General features: G+C 36.4%; 1 protein-coding gene across 1 annotated transcript; it reads left to right on the top strand.

Moving 5' to 3' along the window:
- Positions 1 to 3,348: 3,348 nt before the first annotated feature.
- mfsd10 (major facilitator superfamily domain containing 10) lies at positions 3,349 to 14,700 on the top strand. Its single transcript, XM_038299845.1, has 12 exons — positions 3,349 to 3,520; positions 3,793 to 3,889; positions 3,987 to 4,090; positions 4,204 to 4,362; positions 4,495 to 4,686; positions 9,623 to 9,725; positions 9,801 to 9,912; positions 10,007 to 10,115; positions 10,195 to 10,285; positions 13,642 to 13,689; positions 13,777 to 13,866; positions 14,047 to 14,700. Exons 1-12 carry the CDS (start codon positions 3,368 to 3,370, stop codon positions 14,148 to 14,150), a joined length of 1,362 nt encoding a protein of 453 aa, XP_038155773.1. The 5' UTR covers positions 3,349 to 3,367; the 3' UTR covers positions 14,151 to 14,700.
- The last annotated feature ends 4,569 nt before the right edge of the window (positions 14,701 to 19,269 follow it).

Consider the following 19,269-nt stretch of genomic DNA (forward strand, 5'->3'; position numbering starts at 1 on the left):
CACAGCTGATTTACATTGATAGTTGAATAACAAGCTTTTCCTAAACTTCAATTATCAGGATCAGCTTTGCTAAAGAAGAGAAACTGCTAAAATCTGCAGGACAGCAGCCCTTGAGGGCCAACTTTGGGGATGCCTGCGTTAGACACTCAGCAATGGCTCTTCATCCCTTTAAATAATGGCAAATCTTCTGAACAATAGATATACAAACAAATGCTTTTTTTTCCCCATTTTCCTCAACTGTCAAATTGCATGGAATTTCTCAAAACAAATATCTTTCAAAATGGGAAAATTTTTATTTTATTTTTTTTACATGGTTTTGCAAATATATCACCTGCCTGTTGTAATTTTGTGTTCAATATCAAGTTGTTTTTCTTTTTTTTTTTTTATGTTATGTAACATTTGTGGATATAATTGAGTTTTGATAGCTGAGCTGAAATCATTTTTTTCATTCATAAAATAAATGTACTCTAATATATATTTCATCTTTTTAATAGGAAAAGGTTTTTCTTTTTAACAAACTGAAGAACGTTTATTCTCTATGTGCAATTTCCCCCCTTCATTTTAAAACTTAAAATTAGGAAATTGCACGATTGTTGTTTAAAAAGGACAAATCTCTCACAGTATATATTAAATATTTTATCATTTTGTTAAAAAAAAAAAAAAAAAAAAAGACCATGCAATGTTTTGCCACTCTAAACGAGGTTTATTAGCTGGACTGAAATTTGAAAAAGGTTCTTTGGATTTTTAAAGTTTGCAGACCTCTGGCCGAGACATTAATGCAAATAGGCTTTAAAGCACAGGGACATCAAGGTCCTTAAAGCAGGAAAAGGCACTTTTGTCAATTATGGACAGATGTTAAGTCCTCTTTGATGATCATTAATTTGACAACCAACTGAGAATTATAATTTCCTTGTTAATCAAACATATGTTTAGCCAAAACATGATTTGTGGAGGTGTCACAGCTACTTTTTTAGAATTACAATAAAGTTTCAGTTGTAAATTAACATACCTGTTGTCCAAATACTGTAGTCATATGTGTACGAAAGAGGATTAGGGCCACTGAAAAAAAAAAGTTATAACAATGTGTCAGAATTCTGAGATTAAAGCCAGAATTCTGAGAAAAAAGTCAAAATTCTGAGATTAAAGCCAGAATTCTGAGAAAAAAGTCAAAATTCTGAGATTAAAGCCAGAATTCTGAGAAAAAAGTCAAAATTCAGAGATTTAAGCCAGAATTCTGAGAAAAAAGTCAAAATTCAGAGATTTAAGTCAGAATTCTGAGAAAAGGTCAAAAGTATGAGATTTAAGTCAGAATTCTGAGAAAAAGTCAGAATTCTGAGATTAAAGCCAGAATTTTGAGAAAAATGTCAGAATTCTGAGGAAAAAAGTCAAAATTTTTAGATTAAGTCAGAATTCTTAGATTAATTTCAGAATTCTGAAGGAAAAAAAGTAGGAATTCTGACTTTTTCCTCATATTATACTGAAATAAAATATTAAATTCAGTTAACTTTCTTTTCAGAGGCCCTAATCCTCTTCCGTATATGTGAGCTGATGTGAGAACATGTTAAAATGAACTATCTGCGATGGACTGGCGATGCATCCAGGGTCTACTCCGCCTTTCGCCCATGGACCCTGATGGATATACGGATGATTTAACTAGCTATTGAATCTATAATCGCAAAAATGGTTTATATTGGAGGCTATGGGATCTTCCCGTTGTCTCTTTAAAAAATCGACGTCTAACCAGGAATCTTTGAAGAGTTACGTACAGAGCAAATACAAACAATTTGTTGAAACGCAGATTCACGAGCCTAGTAGGGTGTCTTGAACGCAGCGCGGGCGTAGTGCTTGTTACGACACGTTCTTGTCATCCGAGTGAAAAAGGATTCCAGTTCCTGGTATGGACACACAGTGGTGGACGGATAAGTCCACAGTCGATAAGGTAAACCAGCCTGATCAGCTGCCCTGATCCACCAGCAGAACAAGACACAAGAGGTAAAGTGGGCGTTTGTTATCCTGTAGCTCCAAACTGTCAGGAAGGAGGTGATGCTGATAGAGATCCACTGATTGGCCTCTTCTGGCTGATTCTTTACTCTGCAACAAGCATTAAGTTAGTGAAATGTTCTTATTTTTCATAGAATATAGTCTGAATTAGTGATAATATTTGGATCACGGCCAGTTTTTCAGCAGGAACAGGAAATGTTTCCTTCTTCCTTGATTCTCTGCTTCTTTCCTGGTGACTTACTGGAAGAATGACTTACCGAAACAAACTTTACTAATCCCGTTCACCTTTGGGTTTGATATGCTGCTGTCTACATAGCATTTCTGCATAAACTTTGTTTATTTTCACAATACATCATTACAGCAGCATATACTGTTAATAATCATTCTATAAAGGCTTCATGGATGCATCAATGTAACTTTGAAGGGATAATACTTAAAGAAATAGAACTTACCTTCTGTCATTTTACAATAAACGTGTTTTGATGTCTTTAATATCAAAGTGAAAGAGGTTGTTTTTTTCTTTGAAGCTGGGTTCCTTTTTTAGCGATCCAACTAATGAAACTATTTCATTCAACCTGCATTCTAAGTAGATTGCATACATGCATTGTTTTGCAAAAGTTTTTTTCTTATCCCTTGAACCTCTTGACATTTTATTCCATCCACAAACTTCATTATATTTTATCGGAATTATTTGTAACAAGAGAAATAAAGAAATATTACATTGTTGTAAGATGTACAACATTTTTTTTCAAATAAAATCTAGAAAGTGTGGCATGCATTTGTATTTCATGACCCTGTAGAACCACTGTTTGCTGCAATTTTAGCTCAGTCTCTTGGGTATGTCTGCAGAGGTTGACACTGAATATTTTTCCTATTCTTTATCTGAAAACACAGAAAGATGAGGAGGGTTTGATGAAAATTTGCTGAAAATTGAATGCAGGTTTAGACTTTGATTGATCGACCACTCCTACAGGGATGGTGTGTTCAAGATCATGTGGAGTGTTGGTCTGTGATCTGCCTGATGTGTTCATTGGTCTTTGTCACACTGTTCACAAGTGTTTTCATTTGGCTTAAAAGTCATGAGATTAGAATACATTCAGGTGCAATCTGAGTTTATTTTCTGAAAGATTATTATTGAAAACAGTGATTTTATTAAGGATTCCTCTACTTGTCAAATAATAATAATGAAAGTCTTTATTTTCCTTTCACTTCATAATTATTCACTAGTGTTGATCTATTGCAGTAAGAAATACTGACCTTTGTCATAAAATGTGTGAAAGCTCATGTGGGCAGATGGTAGATATATAAAAATGAAATATATACATTTATTTCTCTTTTGTGAACAGTGGGAATAATCACATCAGGAATGTCAGCTATGAACAAATCTGCTGAAGATGGGAACTCCTTCTCGTCAAAGGTCATTGGCGTCGTGTTCATCACCCTGCTGCTGGACCTGTTGGGCTTCACCCTGATTCTGCCGCTGCTGCCTTCTATTCTGGATCATTATGCTGAGGCAGGGGTGAGTAGCATCTTCTGGAACCTTTTAAAGACTTTAAAATGCAACGATTTTGTTTTTAAAGTAAAGAAAATTTGATTTAGAGTACATGTGCTCAGACTTGAGTCCTGCTTTGAACAAAAGGTTGTTCTGTGTGATGACTCTTCCATTAAAAACCATAACCAGCACGTGAGTGGTTGGATTAGTTTGGGAGGTCTAAGTGCTGACTCACTCTTAAGTGGCCTCTTTACTAGGTGGCCTCTATGTGATGTTTTTGTGTTTGCTTTCTGGGACAGGATGTCACATATCAGTCCCTGCAGAGTGTGGTCGACTGGTTTAGGGAGGCTGTTGGTATTCCTATGGAAAAGAAATACAACACTGTTCTGTTTGGAGGTACGTTGTTCCGATCCATTGTTATAAACCAGGAGATTTTAACTGAAACAAGATGGAGGACTGACTCCCGTTTATTGCCCTATCTTATGTCTTTCAGGTCTGATTGGGTCGCTGTTTTCTCTGCTGCAGTTCTTGTCCTCACCTTTAACGGGAGCTTTGTCTGATCATCATGGCAGACGACCTCTCCTCATCTTTACCACAGTGAGAGCAAATTATAACACCATAAATATTTCTTGTTACCCATGATGAGGTTTATGAGCCTTTTTCCACCAGGGCTGATCAGTTTGGATCTCATTGCTTGCCTTGTTTTTCAGTTAGGGCTGATTTCCTCCTACGCGGTCTGGGCTGCTTCCCGGAGCTTCAGCATGTTCCTTTTGTTTCGGGTAATTGGGGGAATTTGTAAGGGGAACGTCAGCCTCTGCACAGCCATCATCGCAGACCTGCCATGCCCAAAAGCCCGGAACAAAGGAATGGTAAGAACAGACCTCTGTGACGATAAAGAGTAAACTTATTGATAATGCATTGCTATTACAAAGCTACTGTCTTAATACATTTTCTGAAAGTTGGTGTGTGGTTTGGGGTTCTGTTTCCTTATGTCTCACCAGGCAATGATTGGTGTTGCCTTTTCCTTGGGCTTCACCGTTGGACCTCTTATGGGTGCTTACTTTGCTGTCAGCTCCAAAACAACAGAAAACGTCTTCTATGAAACTCCAGCTCTACTTGCCTTGGCCTTCAGTGTCGCTGATCTTGTCTTTATTTGGCTGATGTTGCCAGAAACTCTACCAAAGGGCACTAAGGTGAGATTCAAAGGCATAAATATGGGAGAAACATGTGTTACGTGGACAAAGACGAGGGTGTCACCGTGTTTATGGAATATTACCTTTCGGAAATACTTCCTTTATTCATGTACTTGCAGTACATGATTGGTTGGATGTTTTCTAACAGGAGACATTTATACCATGAGCCAGCCTTAAAGGACTAGTACACCCAAAACATGATTAGCCTTCATTTTCTACTCACCCCCATGCTGAATAACACCCTGGAGTACTTTTTTGATATCTCAAATGCATCTGGAGATCTGGGAGGCTTCTTGCTGTCTGCTGACATTCAAATAATGGAGGTCTATGGCGCCCGAGGCAGAAAGGTCCATAAAAGTCCACAAAAAACTGTCAATATTCCTCCATACTGCTCGTCCAATGTATTCCAAGTGTCCTGAGTGGGTAGCATCCAGAATTTACTCGAAACAAAGTCATTTAGAATGTTTTTAGAGCATAAACAGTAGTGTATAGGATTTCCTGAAAGCGCGCACATGCGCGTTCATGACGCCATGGAAGCCGGCAGACCAAACCAGATGAAAGTGCGCATTCAGCGTCTGCTCTGCCAATAATGCAAGCGTAGAAGAAGAAATGTGCTGTTTACCTGTGCAAAGAAAGAAACAACGAAAGAAAAATGTCTGAGGACTTCAGTGTTGAGGAAGAGCATGAGTTCTTTGCTGAGCTGAATGCGCACATTCGTCTGGTTTGGTCTGCCGCGGTTTCCATAGCGCCGGGAACGCGCTTTCAGGAAATCCTATACACTACTGTTTATGCTCTAAAAACATTCTAAATGACTTTGTTTCGAGTAAATTCTGGATGCTACCCACTCAGGACACTTGTAATACATTGGACGAGCAGTATGGAGGAATATTTAAACGTTTTTTGTGGACTTTTATGGACCTTTCTGCCTCGGGCACCATAGACCTCCATTATTTGAATGTCAGCAGACAGCAAGAAGCCTCCCAGATCTCCAGATGCATTTGAGATATCAAAAAAGTACTCCAGAGTGTTGTTCAGCATGGGGGTGAGTAGAAAATGAAGGCTAATCATGTTTTGGGTGTACTATTCCTTTAACATCTGTTCCTTTGGGGCATTATAAAAAAACTGTGCTGTAAATAGTGTATTTAGAATCCAAACATTGTATAAAAACTACATTATTTTAGTTAAGTATCTAAATGAAAATGCTCCCAAAGAGAAATTTGAATAGTTTTTTATTACAGCAGGGCATTAATATTGTCATTAATTGTCGAAAAATGTTACTGCTTTAGCTTATTTTCTTGTTCCTCAGAAGTAGATAAAAAGTAGATACCAACTAGGGTTGTCAAAGGTATCGATACTCAAAAAAGTATCGATACTGAAACGTTGTATCCGGATACAATACTCATTTTCAAAAGTATCGATACAGTGCTACCACCAGTGGCACCTAAACAGTCATTCATCTAAAGTGCAGAATAGAGGAAAATGCACTTTCTGAACACTGTGTGATTGAATAATTCTGTGCATTTTTCAGTTTCAGATTGTTTTTTGTAACAGGTGCAGCTGCTGAGAATTATTTTTGTTTCTTAACCGGTTTGGCTAGTGTCATTGCTATGTGTGCAAAGCATAGCAAAGGAAGGAAAACTTAATTTTAATTTAGTAAGTTTTTATCAAGCTTGCTTAATACTGTGCACAGCATACAACCTCAAAATATTGTTCTTATTGTTTATTGTATTTATTTATTGTATTTTAATTATTAATCAAAATATTTCTGTTGAAATTTGGAGTTTTTATTCTTGTGGTATCGAAAATGGTATCGAGTATCGAATATTTTCCTTAGTATCGGTATCAAGTTGAAAAGTTTAGTATCGTGACAACCCTAATACCAACATCATGTCTGTATGGTAAACACAGCAACAGGCAACAACTGGAAAACCTAAAACGGAAATTCAAAGCCAGGTTATTGCCTCTGTATTTTAACATGCTGTTTCTTAGGCCCATGTGAAGCTTAGCAAGCACAGAAACAAAGAATCCCAAGCTGAGCAGCAGGGTGTCTGATAAATGCTTAACAGACATATTTAGATCCATGGATTTTCAAACAAAGCTAAAACATTTATTTAGTGTAACCAAACACTTAGGACAAACAGATTTTTACTTTTTGTTAAAAATCTATTTATACTGATTAATCATATATACCGACAATAAAAGAGGTGTTTTAAATTGGCTACATGAACATTGTTACCCATCCTATACCCCGATCCTAGAGGGGTATCAACTTTGGAAAGGGATTTAAAGAGTAATTTTTAAAATGGACCCTATTAGGAAAATGGTGTGTAAGCAGAGGGAATTCAAAATGAAAACAGACACGCCCAGGCCTGTCTCTCTAAGCAAGTTCAGCTAAACACTGCAAGCAAAGACGTTTAAAAAAAAAACACCTAAATTGTGACTTTTGGCCTTAACCTTAAAGAAGAGAATATATACACTAACCTTGATGGATGATGTGCATGCAGAACATTTTCTCTCTAAAATAAAATATGAAGACCACACTTAAGTTTGCCAGAAAGAGACGATAGTAGATAGATTTGATATTGGATCCTTTGGACATCAGAGCAGAGGAGATGTTTGGCTTAAACCAAGTATAATACTCCAGGAAAAGAAGGCCATATTACTGTATGGAGTGTTTGAGGAAACATCATGGTTTGTCTATGCTTTTCTGCAGCAGATCCTGATTAGCTCGTTGTCAGTGAATCCAACATGAACAAGGTGACCATGTCCTGTGTTATCTGGTGGCTGCGGAACATTAAAGACCATCTTTGAAAAGTGCTGGTGAAGATTCTCACTCATCCGGGTCATAGTCGTTCCAAAAAAGTTTAAAACAAACCCCTGGACTTTGTTTTCCAAGTTTGAAGACGTTTCGCTTCCCATACCGGAAGCTTCTTAATTCAAAAAGTGTCTGGATTAGTATTTGAGTTCCAACCTTTATAGAACAACCCAACAAAAGCCTTGTTATGGCTTAGAAAACTGGTCCACCCCTTAGTAATGGAGAGTCGTTAAGGTCATTGTTGGCCTTCAAATTAACCTGAAACTGGCCCATGCCTCTGGAATGGGGAGTTGTTCAGGTTGTTATTGGCCTGGTTTAACAGGCGCAATGTTTTAACCACCTGCATGGCCATAAATGGCATTTTGTTAGTATGCTTCTGCACCGTTGGAGAACTCATGAGAACTTCGGCGGATGGTCACGAGAACTTCAGCGGCGCCGGCGGGAGTGTTTATCGATAAAAACAACAATGAATCAGAATCAGACATACTTTAATAATCCCAGAGGGAAATTACTTGGCGTGAAATTACTTGGAAGATCATACAAGTGGTTATACTTCCGAACCTCCTTGTAGTTTCGTTGTAGTTGTCCATTGTTCCTCGGTTTTTAAAAATGGCGCACCCCAGCACCGAATCCAGAAGGACGACCACACAGACAGCCAGAAAGGCAAACCAAGGACCAATCACAGCTACTTTTTGTCTGCGCACTTCCGCTTGAGGTCTGCGCGGGTTTGCGGCCATCTGATTTTTTTAAAATAGATACAGATTTGACGGTTGCAGAGGCTGTGCATCAGAAGAGATGATAGTGGAAGGAATTAACTCTAACACTCCGGAGCTGAAACCTGAGTCCACCCCAGTCTTTGAAAAAGTAAAGCTAAACAAAACCAATAACTTTATTACATGACTCAAACAAACAGATTGTAGATAGAAAAAAACTGCTGAAACATCTCTCAGCCCAAGCGGAACAACTAAAGGAAACTTTTCTCCGCCTGATGTCAGAGACTAGATCACTACCCGATGCTGAAGTTAGCGTGGAGCCTTAGCCATTTAAGAGTAGGCTGTCCTTTAATTTTCCTCAACAATAAAACTAATTATAATAAGGTAATTTGTTATCGTTATTATAGAAGAGCCAAACGGCATCGGTCACAACTACCGTACTTTAATATGTGAACTCCTAATCAGCGGCCTATATTCTCTTCCACAGACTGGTTTGAAAACCATCGGACAGAAAGGCTTCACATGTTGTCCTCTTCAGGAAACTTCTTCCAAATACAGTTAACCACCCCAACATGCACACATATGGGTAGATTGTAAACTTGTGATCTCAGTGAAGAACCTTATCAGTCTTGCTCCCTCCTATCTAAGCCCTTGCAATAATCTGTTGGTGCGAGATTGTTGCTCAACATCACCAAAACCTGGGCTTTCATGGTGGAAGTTTCTGCAAGAAGTTCTGTCAGCTTTCTATGCTGAACCAACTCACCAGGCTTACACTACAGTGAGCTCCAGCATTTTTTAATGGTTTTCCACGTGCATCTTAACATGTAGATACTTGTGCTCCTGGAATATCCCTGTTCTGCTTATGTCTTTATTTTTTCCACCAACCTCTGTGTTACATCTTATATTTTAAGTTATTTTAAGACTTGCATCTTTGTTGGTAGCTACAGGGGGAGTTGCCTCGTACTGTATGGAGTAAGGATGCGGTTGCTCTGTTTTTCGTAAAGAGGAACCTACTCTGAAAGATCTGCTAACCTTCATGCGTAGTCAGGAGATATGGGGTTTAGAACTAAAGAACAAAATCCCAGATGTGAACCGCTGAGTTAACACCATTCTTTTGGCTAAGCAGAAGATGGTGGATAGTGCTGTTTTAAACTGTTCATAACTGATGAATATGAGGAAAAGTATTTTGTCTAAAACATGGAAATGTTTTCATGTTGATGGAAAATTAGAAAGAAATAGAGAGTCAAGATGTTTAGCGAAAATAAACCGTTTAAGGTACTGAGACGAGGAGCGGGTCATGCTGGAATCAGATTCTTTAGATGCTATTCTGCTAAAAGAGAACAACACACAAGCTCTTTAGAGAATATTTAGATCACAAATGTAAAAAGTTATTCCTGTTTTGCTCCAGGCTTCACTATCTGGCTGTGGGGAGTCCTGGGATCTTCTCAGTCCACTCTCCTTGTTCCATTTCACCGCCGTCACCAAGACGAAGGAACCACCTTCAAAAGAAAGTGAGTGCTGGTATTACACTATTATACCTTTTAATTAGACCATAAATGCACTAACACTGGGAGTGTTTCTTACAGGAATGCAGAAGCTCCAAGTGTTGGGGCTGGTCTATTTCTGCTACCTCTTCCTGTTCTCTGGTCTAGAGTTCACATTGAGTTTTCTGACTCACCAGCGCTTCCAGTTTACAAGGTATGAGCTTAAAGATAAGGCTGAATATTGCATCATTCCTTGTGGAAATACTTTGGCAACAACTCAAAATGTGTCTTTGTTGTTCTTTCAACAGCATGCAGCAGGGAAAGATGTTCTTCTTCATTGGTGTCATCATGGCTTTAATCCAGGGTGGTTACGCTCGAAGAATCAAACCTGGCCAACACATACGAGCTGTTCGCACGGTAAAGATACAGTCTGTTGGAAAGATGCAAAATAAGCCTAAAGGACAATAAAATATACTGAAATGAATCTTTTTTTTAGGCAATAATGATGCTGATTCCAGCTTTTATTCTCATTGGGTTATCATGGAACATAACTATGCTTTATAGTGGCTTGGCGTTATACTCCTACGGTAAGTCATGTAAATAAATGTTGTTGTTTTTTATTACATTTTGAAAATATTAAAATGTTAGATTGATGCAAGTCAAATTATATAGACAAATTATGCCAAATTATTTCAATGAATGACTTTATTTCAGACAATTTATTAAACCAAAAAATGCAAATTTAACACATGCAAATATTATGAATACTTAGAGAAATATATAATGATATGTTTAATTTAGTGCTTAGTGGTATGAAGTGAAACTTATTTAATCATAATCAGTCTACCTTCCTATATCCCTTAACCTCAACAATCAAATCCTACATAACTTCTGAGTCCATGCTACTCAGAATTAATTTAGTGTGCAAATTTGTTAATTTATGTACATAAAAACATATACTCATTCTCACAATCATTGTAGAAACATTTATACACCCATCCACAGCGACTAAGAATATCCACTGATATTCACTGCACTTCTTCCATCTCGTATCTTTTTAAGAAAACCAGTTTAAGTCTTTTCCCAGACGTTCTCATACTTGAACATTGCTTTAATTTAACTTTGCGTTTGTTCCACACTTTCACACCATTTACTGAAATAATTGTATTGCTAATATGAATAATATATTAGGATCATATATCACTCTGTACTGGGGCTGGGTGTATTCATTGATAAAATCAATTAATACATTTTTTTTTTTTGTTTATGAAGATTTCATTTTTGGAAAATCAGGATTTTATTTTAATTTTTTTAAATAATCAACCCTTCCTTCTTAGATGTGTACTTATAACTGATAAATTAGCTCTCTGTGTGATACCACTAGTTTCAGACATATATATATTTTTTCTATTTTTTTCACTGTTTGTTTTGAAACAAGATTATTTTACATCATGTTTCACAACTCGAATTCTGTTGCCCTTTAAATTTAGCCGCAGGCTTGCCCAAAGTCGGTCTTTGAGGGCCGCTCTCCTGCAGGTTTTAGAGGTTTCCCTGCTTCAGGACAGCTGATTTTCATTGAGAGCTGATTAACAGACTTTTGGTGAACTGTAATCTGTGCTGAAGCAGAGAAACCTCTAAAACCTGCAGGATAGTGGCCCTCAAGCACTGACTTTTGGCATATCTGAATTAAGGGCACCTTCTAGGAGGGTGGTTGGAAAAAAAAAGCTAGTTTTTAAAAGAAATTATCTACCTATATAGTCAGAATCAGTTAGAGATTTTTAAGCCATATCGCCCAGACGGATACACAAATTAAAAAGAAGACAAACGTCAAAGGATGGAGTTACGCTGGGCGACCACTGAAGTCGGCATATAAAGATTAATTGAAACCATTAAAATTCTGATTCTTCCTTTTAGATTGAGCGATATCTGTTGAATCTTTATGTGCTTTCAAAAGTTTCTTAAATAAAGTTAATCAAGCAACCATCTATTATAATAGTACATTTCAAATAGTACATGTAGTGCATTGCTTTTCTGGGTTTTCTCTGTCTTGTGTGGTGGAGTGCTCTCCAGTGGTTTAGATCCTACCTGTCAGAGAGGTCTGTCTGTCAGGCTGGGGGACTCATGTCATCATCTGCCCCCCTTTATTGTGTCCTTCAGGGTTCTATCCTGGGACTCTTATTGTTTGCGCTATATCTCCTCCATTTTACAAGAGATTTCCACTAAATATTTAGTAAGATGTACTATATTTAGTAATATGTAATACTAAATATTACATTGCCTAGCAATGGTGGCCAGAGGGCCATGTGGCACCAGTGTACAGCAGCCTCGCTTCTGTCAGTGAGCCCCAGGGCAGCTGTAGCTACAATTTAGTTATAAGGTAAACAGAAAAGCTATATAAGTACAGGTCATTTACCATTTTATTAACCATTTATATGCAGACAATTTTCAAATAGATTTGCTATTTGCTAAAACGTCTAACAGTACATGATACAGTTTAAGAAGCAGATTCTGCAAAGTCCAAGTGGGAACAAGTAGTTATTCTTTATCGCCAGAAAGTATGTAGAGTTTTGACGTTAGTGGGGTGGTTAGGCACTTTTCCATTTAGAGATTTAAAAGCAATCTAAAAATTAGAATTGCTTTAAAAAAACCTGCATAAAGAAAGCAGTAAGATATTAATTTGGTCATATTTCCAGTTAAAAGTAATGCATTAATATTTTATATCAAATGTTGACCAATAGAAACTTCATCAAAAAACTAAACCAAAATTGTCCTGGTGGGATGAGTGTAAACACAAAAAAAAAGAAAAGGATCCATCTTCATAGTCCTTCATTGCTGGAAATGGCCACATTTAAGGACACAATTTATCTTAGAGTATGCACAAACCCGTTTCTCCTCGAGGCGGTGTGGGGATGCAATGATAAGACGGTCGCTCTGATGGATCTCATCTCACCCATATTTTTATTTATAAAAAGTTTCCCCTCAAATAAGTCTACTGGTACATTAAAGAAATCATGGCATGCTTGTATGTGTGTGTGCTGCAGTGTGTGTGGGGTAAATAAGGATCTGTGGCCACCATATTACTACTAACTATACAAATTATGAAATAAATTAACTTATCTTCTCTGAAAAGTTAAAATTTGGAATTAGATAACTGTCCGTTTTCTTTTTTTTTTTTTGGAGCTTACAGAGTTTTTGGAGCTTTTTTTTGGAGCCATCCATCCCCTAAAATATTGAAACACTTAAAACATGGTACTCAAAGGATTCCTGCTTTCTTTATTGGATGGAAGTGTGTGAGTCAACCACCTAGCGGTGAAATTCTCTACCATGCTCTTTTAAAAGTTCAACAAAATAGAAGCAAATATGAGCTTAAAGAGCCTGTCAAAAGATTGATCCCTATGGACACAAGAGAGATGAGAATTTTTAGATGAATACTTCTGTCTGTCTTTTAAAGTTTGGTTGGCCTTATTTGGATCCAAACCACATAATAAATGAAAAGATTCGTAAGCTAATTCAATTCAATTCAGTTTATTTATACAGGACCAATTCATGACACATGTAGTCTCAGGCACTTTAAGGAGGGAATTCAAAAGGATCATAAAGTCAAAATGATTAAAAGTTTTCTATCTAAGGAAAACCAGAATCGTTGACTTGAATTCAATCCCTAACACTAAGCATGCTTATAGCAACAGTGGAGAGGAAAAACTTGATTTTAACATGAAGGAACCTCCTGCAGAACCAGACTCAGTGTGAGCAGCCATCTCCTGAGGCCGACTGGGGTTCAAGGAGACAGAAGCAGAGATACACAAAGAAGCAAAGATTAAAAAAAAGGCAAATGTCAACCAGCTTCATCTAGGAAACAGCCAGGCAGACTAATGAAAATGTTAATCTTTATGTCATTTATTGATTGGCTAATTTACATTTTTTTTATATATTCTTGTTACAGCTGCAGCAATTGTAGTTCCCTGCCTGTCGACCCTTGTTGCTGATCATGGTGAGTCTCCTCTCTTTTCCCTCACCAATGCTTCTCGTACTTTCAGATCTCTGATGTTGATTTTCTTTGTCTTTGATGTTTGATCAGGTTCAGCTAATCAGAAGGGTACAGTGATGGGGATCCTGCGCAGTTTGGGTGCACTGGCAAGAGCATTTGGACCAGTGATGTCATCCTCTGGTATGTGTATATTAATGGAGAAAATAATGGCCTGCTAAGCTTTAAAGACTTGGATTTGGCGTCAGATATAGGATTTCTGTATCCTGGGAAACAGGAATTACCGTATTTTAAGTAGCTCTACCTTTGTTGTTTTTCTATTTATCTTACATGTTTATTCCTCTTTTTCTGTCTCCCCCCCAGTTTACTGGATTGCAGGAGCACAGACCTGTTTCCTCATCACATCAGCCTCCTTTGTGGTTCCTCTTCTTCTCTTGAGCAAAGCCCGGAGGTTAAAGGAGGAATGAGCTGCAGAAGGACTGAGAATAATATTTTTAAAAGATCCTAGTTCTGCTGCCTTGTACAGATACTATGTTGTTTACTTATATCCAGGGGAACAAGCACTATGTTTTTACATTTTTAGAAAGCCGCTATGTCATATTTACCCTCGGTGCCTTTGTCTGAAGATATTCATGTGAAACAAAACAATGCAAAAAGACCAAATGTATGCCCCAATATTGAAGAAGGTACAGAGTATTTTTTAGTATTAAGTAGGAAACAATGCTGTATGTTTGCACATGAAGAAATCTCCTTTTTATAAAACACATTATAGTGATTACAAATCGTATTTATGCTTGCTGAGTTTCAGCCTCTTTTTATAATGGAGCATTTTACCAGTCATACAGATGTATTGTTTTATTAGCCAACATTATACGTTTCCTGTCTTTGAAGGAGTTTTTTTTTTTTTTTAATTTGGGGGTAAAAATCTACTGTAATGCTTTTGTCAAAATGATTTCTATGCTTATCACCAGAGTTAATAAAAAAAAAAACGTAAGTAAAATTGTACTTTTCAAACCATTTCTATTGCTACACCGTTTCTTTACATCATAGTTTTCTGATTAATACTCTTCCACATTAAGTTTTATACAAATACAATTTTCAGTAAAAAAGGGAAGTTTAATGTGTTAAACTGAATTCATTAAATGCCAGAAGAAAAAGAAAAAAAGATGAAATTGTCCAGAAAGCTGTTCCAAACAAATTTTCTTTTTGTTTTACACAACAAAATGACAAATAAATCTGTCCAAGTCTAACAAAAGATTTACAGGACTAAGCATCAAATTTACCATCAGGGTATCCCTAAAGAGATTTTATTTAATGGGAAACTCTTTTCCTACATTGACATTGGTACAAACGTGTAGAGATGTTTTAAAAAAGACTAAAATTACGAAAAGAACGAGATGTTAAGCTGAAGGAGAGATAAACACATTTACAAGAGGAAAAATATTGGGTTATTATTATATTGTTTAAACTTTTATTTAACCAAAAATTCACAATATATGTTAACAATCTCTTGTACAATTGAGACTTTTCTAATATCTACCTAGAAAATACTTATTTGAATAGAAGGACCTACAGTATTTGGGAAATAGAAAAGTTTAGGTTAAAGAGAAGTAAAATTAGCATCAGGTTTTAAGAACGATAAATTAAACTGAAATAACCATCATAGTAAAACAAACCTCTTCCAGACAGGTGGGAATTTACCCCCCAAAAATTAATCAAGTAAGAGTAATTCTATAACACCTACTTCACCTACAACACTGACAAGGGAAGCACTGTATATACTGTATATATCCCATGCACCTTTTTCTTTCTTTGGCACATTCTTCTCCTTTGACTATTTGAGCTGATGTAATGAGTAAATTTATCCACTGTGAGATCAATAAAGTCAATCAATGAACCAATCTACTTTAACATTTTTTTATTCATGTAAAAGTAGAAAATAGTCATCCAAGAAATTGATCAAAAGTGAAGAGTATTGGTAAAATGACTTCTCAGGTACAGAGCAACTGTTGGCTCGTAACTTCTGATAAAATGTTTAAAACCTTGAAAATAAAAAAAAAATTATTATCATTGAAATTCTGGCATTTCAAAGTATACAATAATACAGATAATATGATTACAAAATAACTATGTGCAGAAGAAACACTTTTTCACATAAATGTCTTTTAGCATAAACGTGTAGAGGCAGTAGATATATGTTTGAAAAGGATAAAGAACTTCCAGCATCAATTCCATTTACTGTATATTTAACTTCTCTCCAAATGGACATTGTAGGGAGTGGAGTCACCAGAAAAGTTACTTAAGTAAGAGCAGAGATGCTCTTACAATACTATTACTTAAGTAACTAAAAAGTAGGGTAAAGTAACACTACTCTTAAAAAATAAAACATTCTCTCAAATTGAATCAAGTAAATGTAACTAGTCACCTACTCTGCTTCCTGAGCAGATTAAAAAACTGTACATATGTTCATGACTGTGGATGAATGCAGAATAGAATAGAATAAAATAGAAAAGGAAATCCATTTATTATCCCACAATGGGGAAATTCTGGTGTTTTCAGCAGCAAAAAGATAGTAGAAAAATTTTTTCACAGAAATATGGACCTTAGAAAAATGTATAAGAATAACATAATAGTGAAAAAGTAAAAGATAAACAATAAAATACTCTACTGTAACGTGTTTTAACAATATAAAAACTGTGCACCTGTCATTATACAGCTATGGACATGTATTTACCCATTCAATAACTGTGAAACATCTTTTTCTAAACTTTACATATTCTACTACTGATCCGCTCAGAAATAGCCTAACCTTTTGGCAGGAAGTTCAACTTTTTCATAAGTTCATGTATTTTCGTTCCATTGCCACAAGATGTCGGTGTTGAGCCGTTTGTAGCACCCCGATGGGACGCTCCATTGAACCCTTTGGATCAATTTGTCAGTAAAAATGTACGCATTGGTCACCATGAAAAGTAAGTTTCTAGTCATGCTAATAATTTTGATTTATCGTCTAAACGAGAAATTAGAATCGATAATGGTCAAAAATCTAAATAAATTTTCAGAATTTTTATTTTTAATATAGTTTTCTTAATTATTTTCCCATTGGGCCATTGATAGATTTGAAGAACAGAATTATATTGGGTTACTAAGAGATGTTTGGTGACATAAATCATACTTTTAATATAAATGGTGTCCTGAAAAAGCGGCATTCAAGTCATAGTTACCTAAGAAATACTGCAAAAAAGTTATGTTTTTGTTTTAAAAAAGTGTAATTGTAATAATGTAAAACTTTTCTCATTGTATTGATAATATCTCCCAAAGTCATGATGAGATTTTAAGTGGAGCTCTGGTGCTTGGTCTATGAATATGAAAGTGTGCATGAATGAATAAAAGATTAAATATAGTGTAAAATCTTCCAAAGTCTCCTCAATTTACCATTGAAACAGATTAATTCACATCTACTCCAACTGACATGTACAATTTGGTCTATTTAAAAGATTAATTTCTGTATATATTAAAAGATGACACGAGCAATAAATCAGTAGTATATCTGACCTTGTTGAAAACATCTGTTCTTAGCATGTATCACTCCAAAAGGGACTGCTTTAAAAATTATTAGCTTAGTTGAACTAATTAATATATCTGTAAAGTGATCATTATCACATAAAAAGACTACAGTATATTATGTGCAGACATGAACATAAAAAAACGGGATAAATGGTTTTGTTGCACCGATACCAGTATCGGACAGGGCCCCGATCCAGCACTAAAATGGTTATCGTTGTCGCTGAGTACCAACAAATAGGGCACAGATACCATTTTAAGAGCAAAAAGTTTATTCAACTATTGTAACCCATTTCAGGTAGGCAATAAAAAGTTCTACTGGATTCACTTTATTAGTCTTTTTCCTGCTTCACAAAGGTAGTCAGCAGCTTGACAAAGCCATGATGGCAATTATTCTAGATCCAAGTAGTATGCAGTTCTTCATATATACACACACATCAATTTCAAACAGATGGTATCGGTATTGGCCAATATTGCACAGCCAGGTATAGGGGATCGGGGCCAAAAAAATGGTATTGGCACAACACTAATAAATGGTATGATTATTTTTCATTATTTTTGTCCTAAAAGCCATTAACACAAATCTTTTTTTGAACGGACCTGCCAAGAGCACCGGATGGAAAAGATGACTCTTTTAAGCACCTCTACAGTGAGACTGGAGCAGGAAAACATGTCCCTAGAGTGTTTTTGTAGACTTGGAGCCCACTTCGCAGCATTCAATGCAGGTCCAGCAGATTCCACAACAGCTTCTTCCCCACTTCCATTAGACAGCTGAATGTTGTATTTGACATTTGATCACCGTGTTTACTGTCACTGCTGCACTTTAGGTAATGGAAATGCGTTGAGAGCTGTACTGAATGAAATTTTGTTTTGTATACACCCAAGGTGTACAAAATGACAATAAAGTCTGTCTAAGAGTTCAGGGGCGGAGCTAGATGGGGCGCCAGGGGTGGCCATGGCCACCCTTAGCCAATCATTGGCCACCCCTAACATTTTTTTTCCCTCTAATAGAGATGGTGGCAGCAGTAATATTCTCAAGTGGAATATTGAATACATTTAAATTTTTCATATAATGATTTCTATTTTCTCATTTATTCATAATTACATGACAACAAAAACTCTGTGGTTAATTATACACATCAATTTACTAACATTAAAAATGATAAGTACAGAATTCATGCTCTTTTCAGAACTAGATTTTGTGTTTCATGGGGTAAAGAGAAAATTATGTGTCTCTGCACATCATCTATGAATCTTCAGTAAAATTATAAATAACTATTTTAATAGAAACGTATCAAATAATCAATTTATGTAGATATTAGTACTTGTAAATATCAGTTCTATGCAGAATGACTATTGATACAAGCAGGTAAGTAATGACAATAAGAACAAATTTTTGACCCAGAACTCAAATCTGAAATAATTGTATTTTATATACATTTTATTTAGAAAGCAGGGATGTTTAAATATATGCGTCTCTGTTAGCAAAAGCTGTAGGAAAGTGTAGTTTGTCTTATCTTTGGTTTGACCCTGAGGTTCTGGCGCCTTACCGCTTTTAGCCACCCCTCACATTGGTTATTGCCTGGATACGCCTCTGTAAGAGTTACATCCAAAACATTACAGAGCATTAATTTATGCCCAATTAAGTTTTGGTGTGTCTATTATTATTTCTTTATTCCCTAACATCATCAATGCCTCGATCTTTTGGCACCCAGGGGGTAGAAAATAACATAAAGCACGTGTGAACAAATTACACAAAATGAACTTGAACGGGATCCGGTTCACATCGTTCATGCAAAAGAGCCAGCCCATAAAGTCGGCTCCGCCGCGACAGACACATCGGTCAGACGCCGACGTAGTTCTAGAGAAGGAAGTGAAAGGAGAAGCTGATCGGTGTACGTTGGTCGTTTGGTGCATGGCGCGTGTTTTGAAGCTGCTCTGCTTGTGGAGAAATGTCCTGGGCCGTGAGTAGTGAGGAAACAGGAAGCGATTCTTGTGGGATGGAAGAGGGAAATAGTGACAATG

This window comes from Cyprinodon tularosa, unplaced genomic scaffold (genome assembly GCF_016077235.1).
Source record: "Cyprinodon tularosa strain WSP-4 unplaced genomic scaffold, ASM1607723v1 ctg112, whole genome shotgun sequence".
Classification (NCBI taxonomy): domain Eukaryota; kingdom Metazoa; phylum Chordata; class Actinopteri; order Cyprinodontiformes; family Cyprinodontidae; genus Cyprinodon; species Cyprinodon tularosa.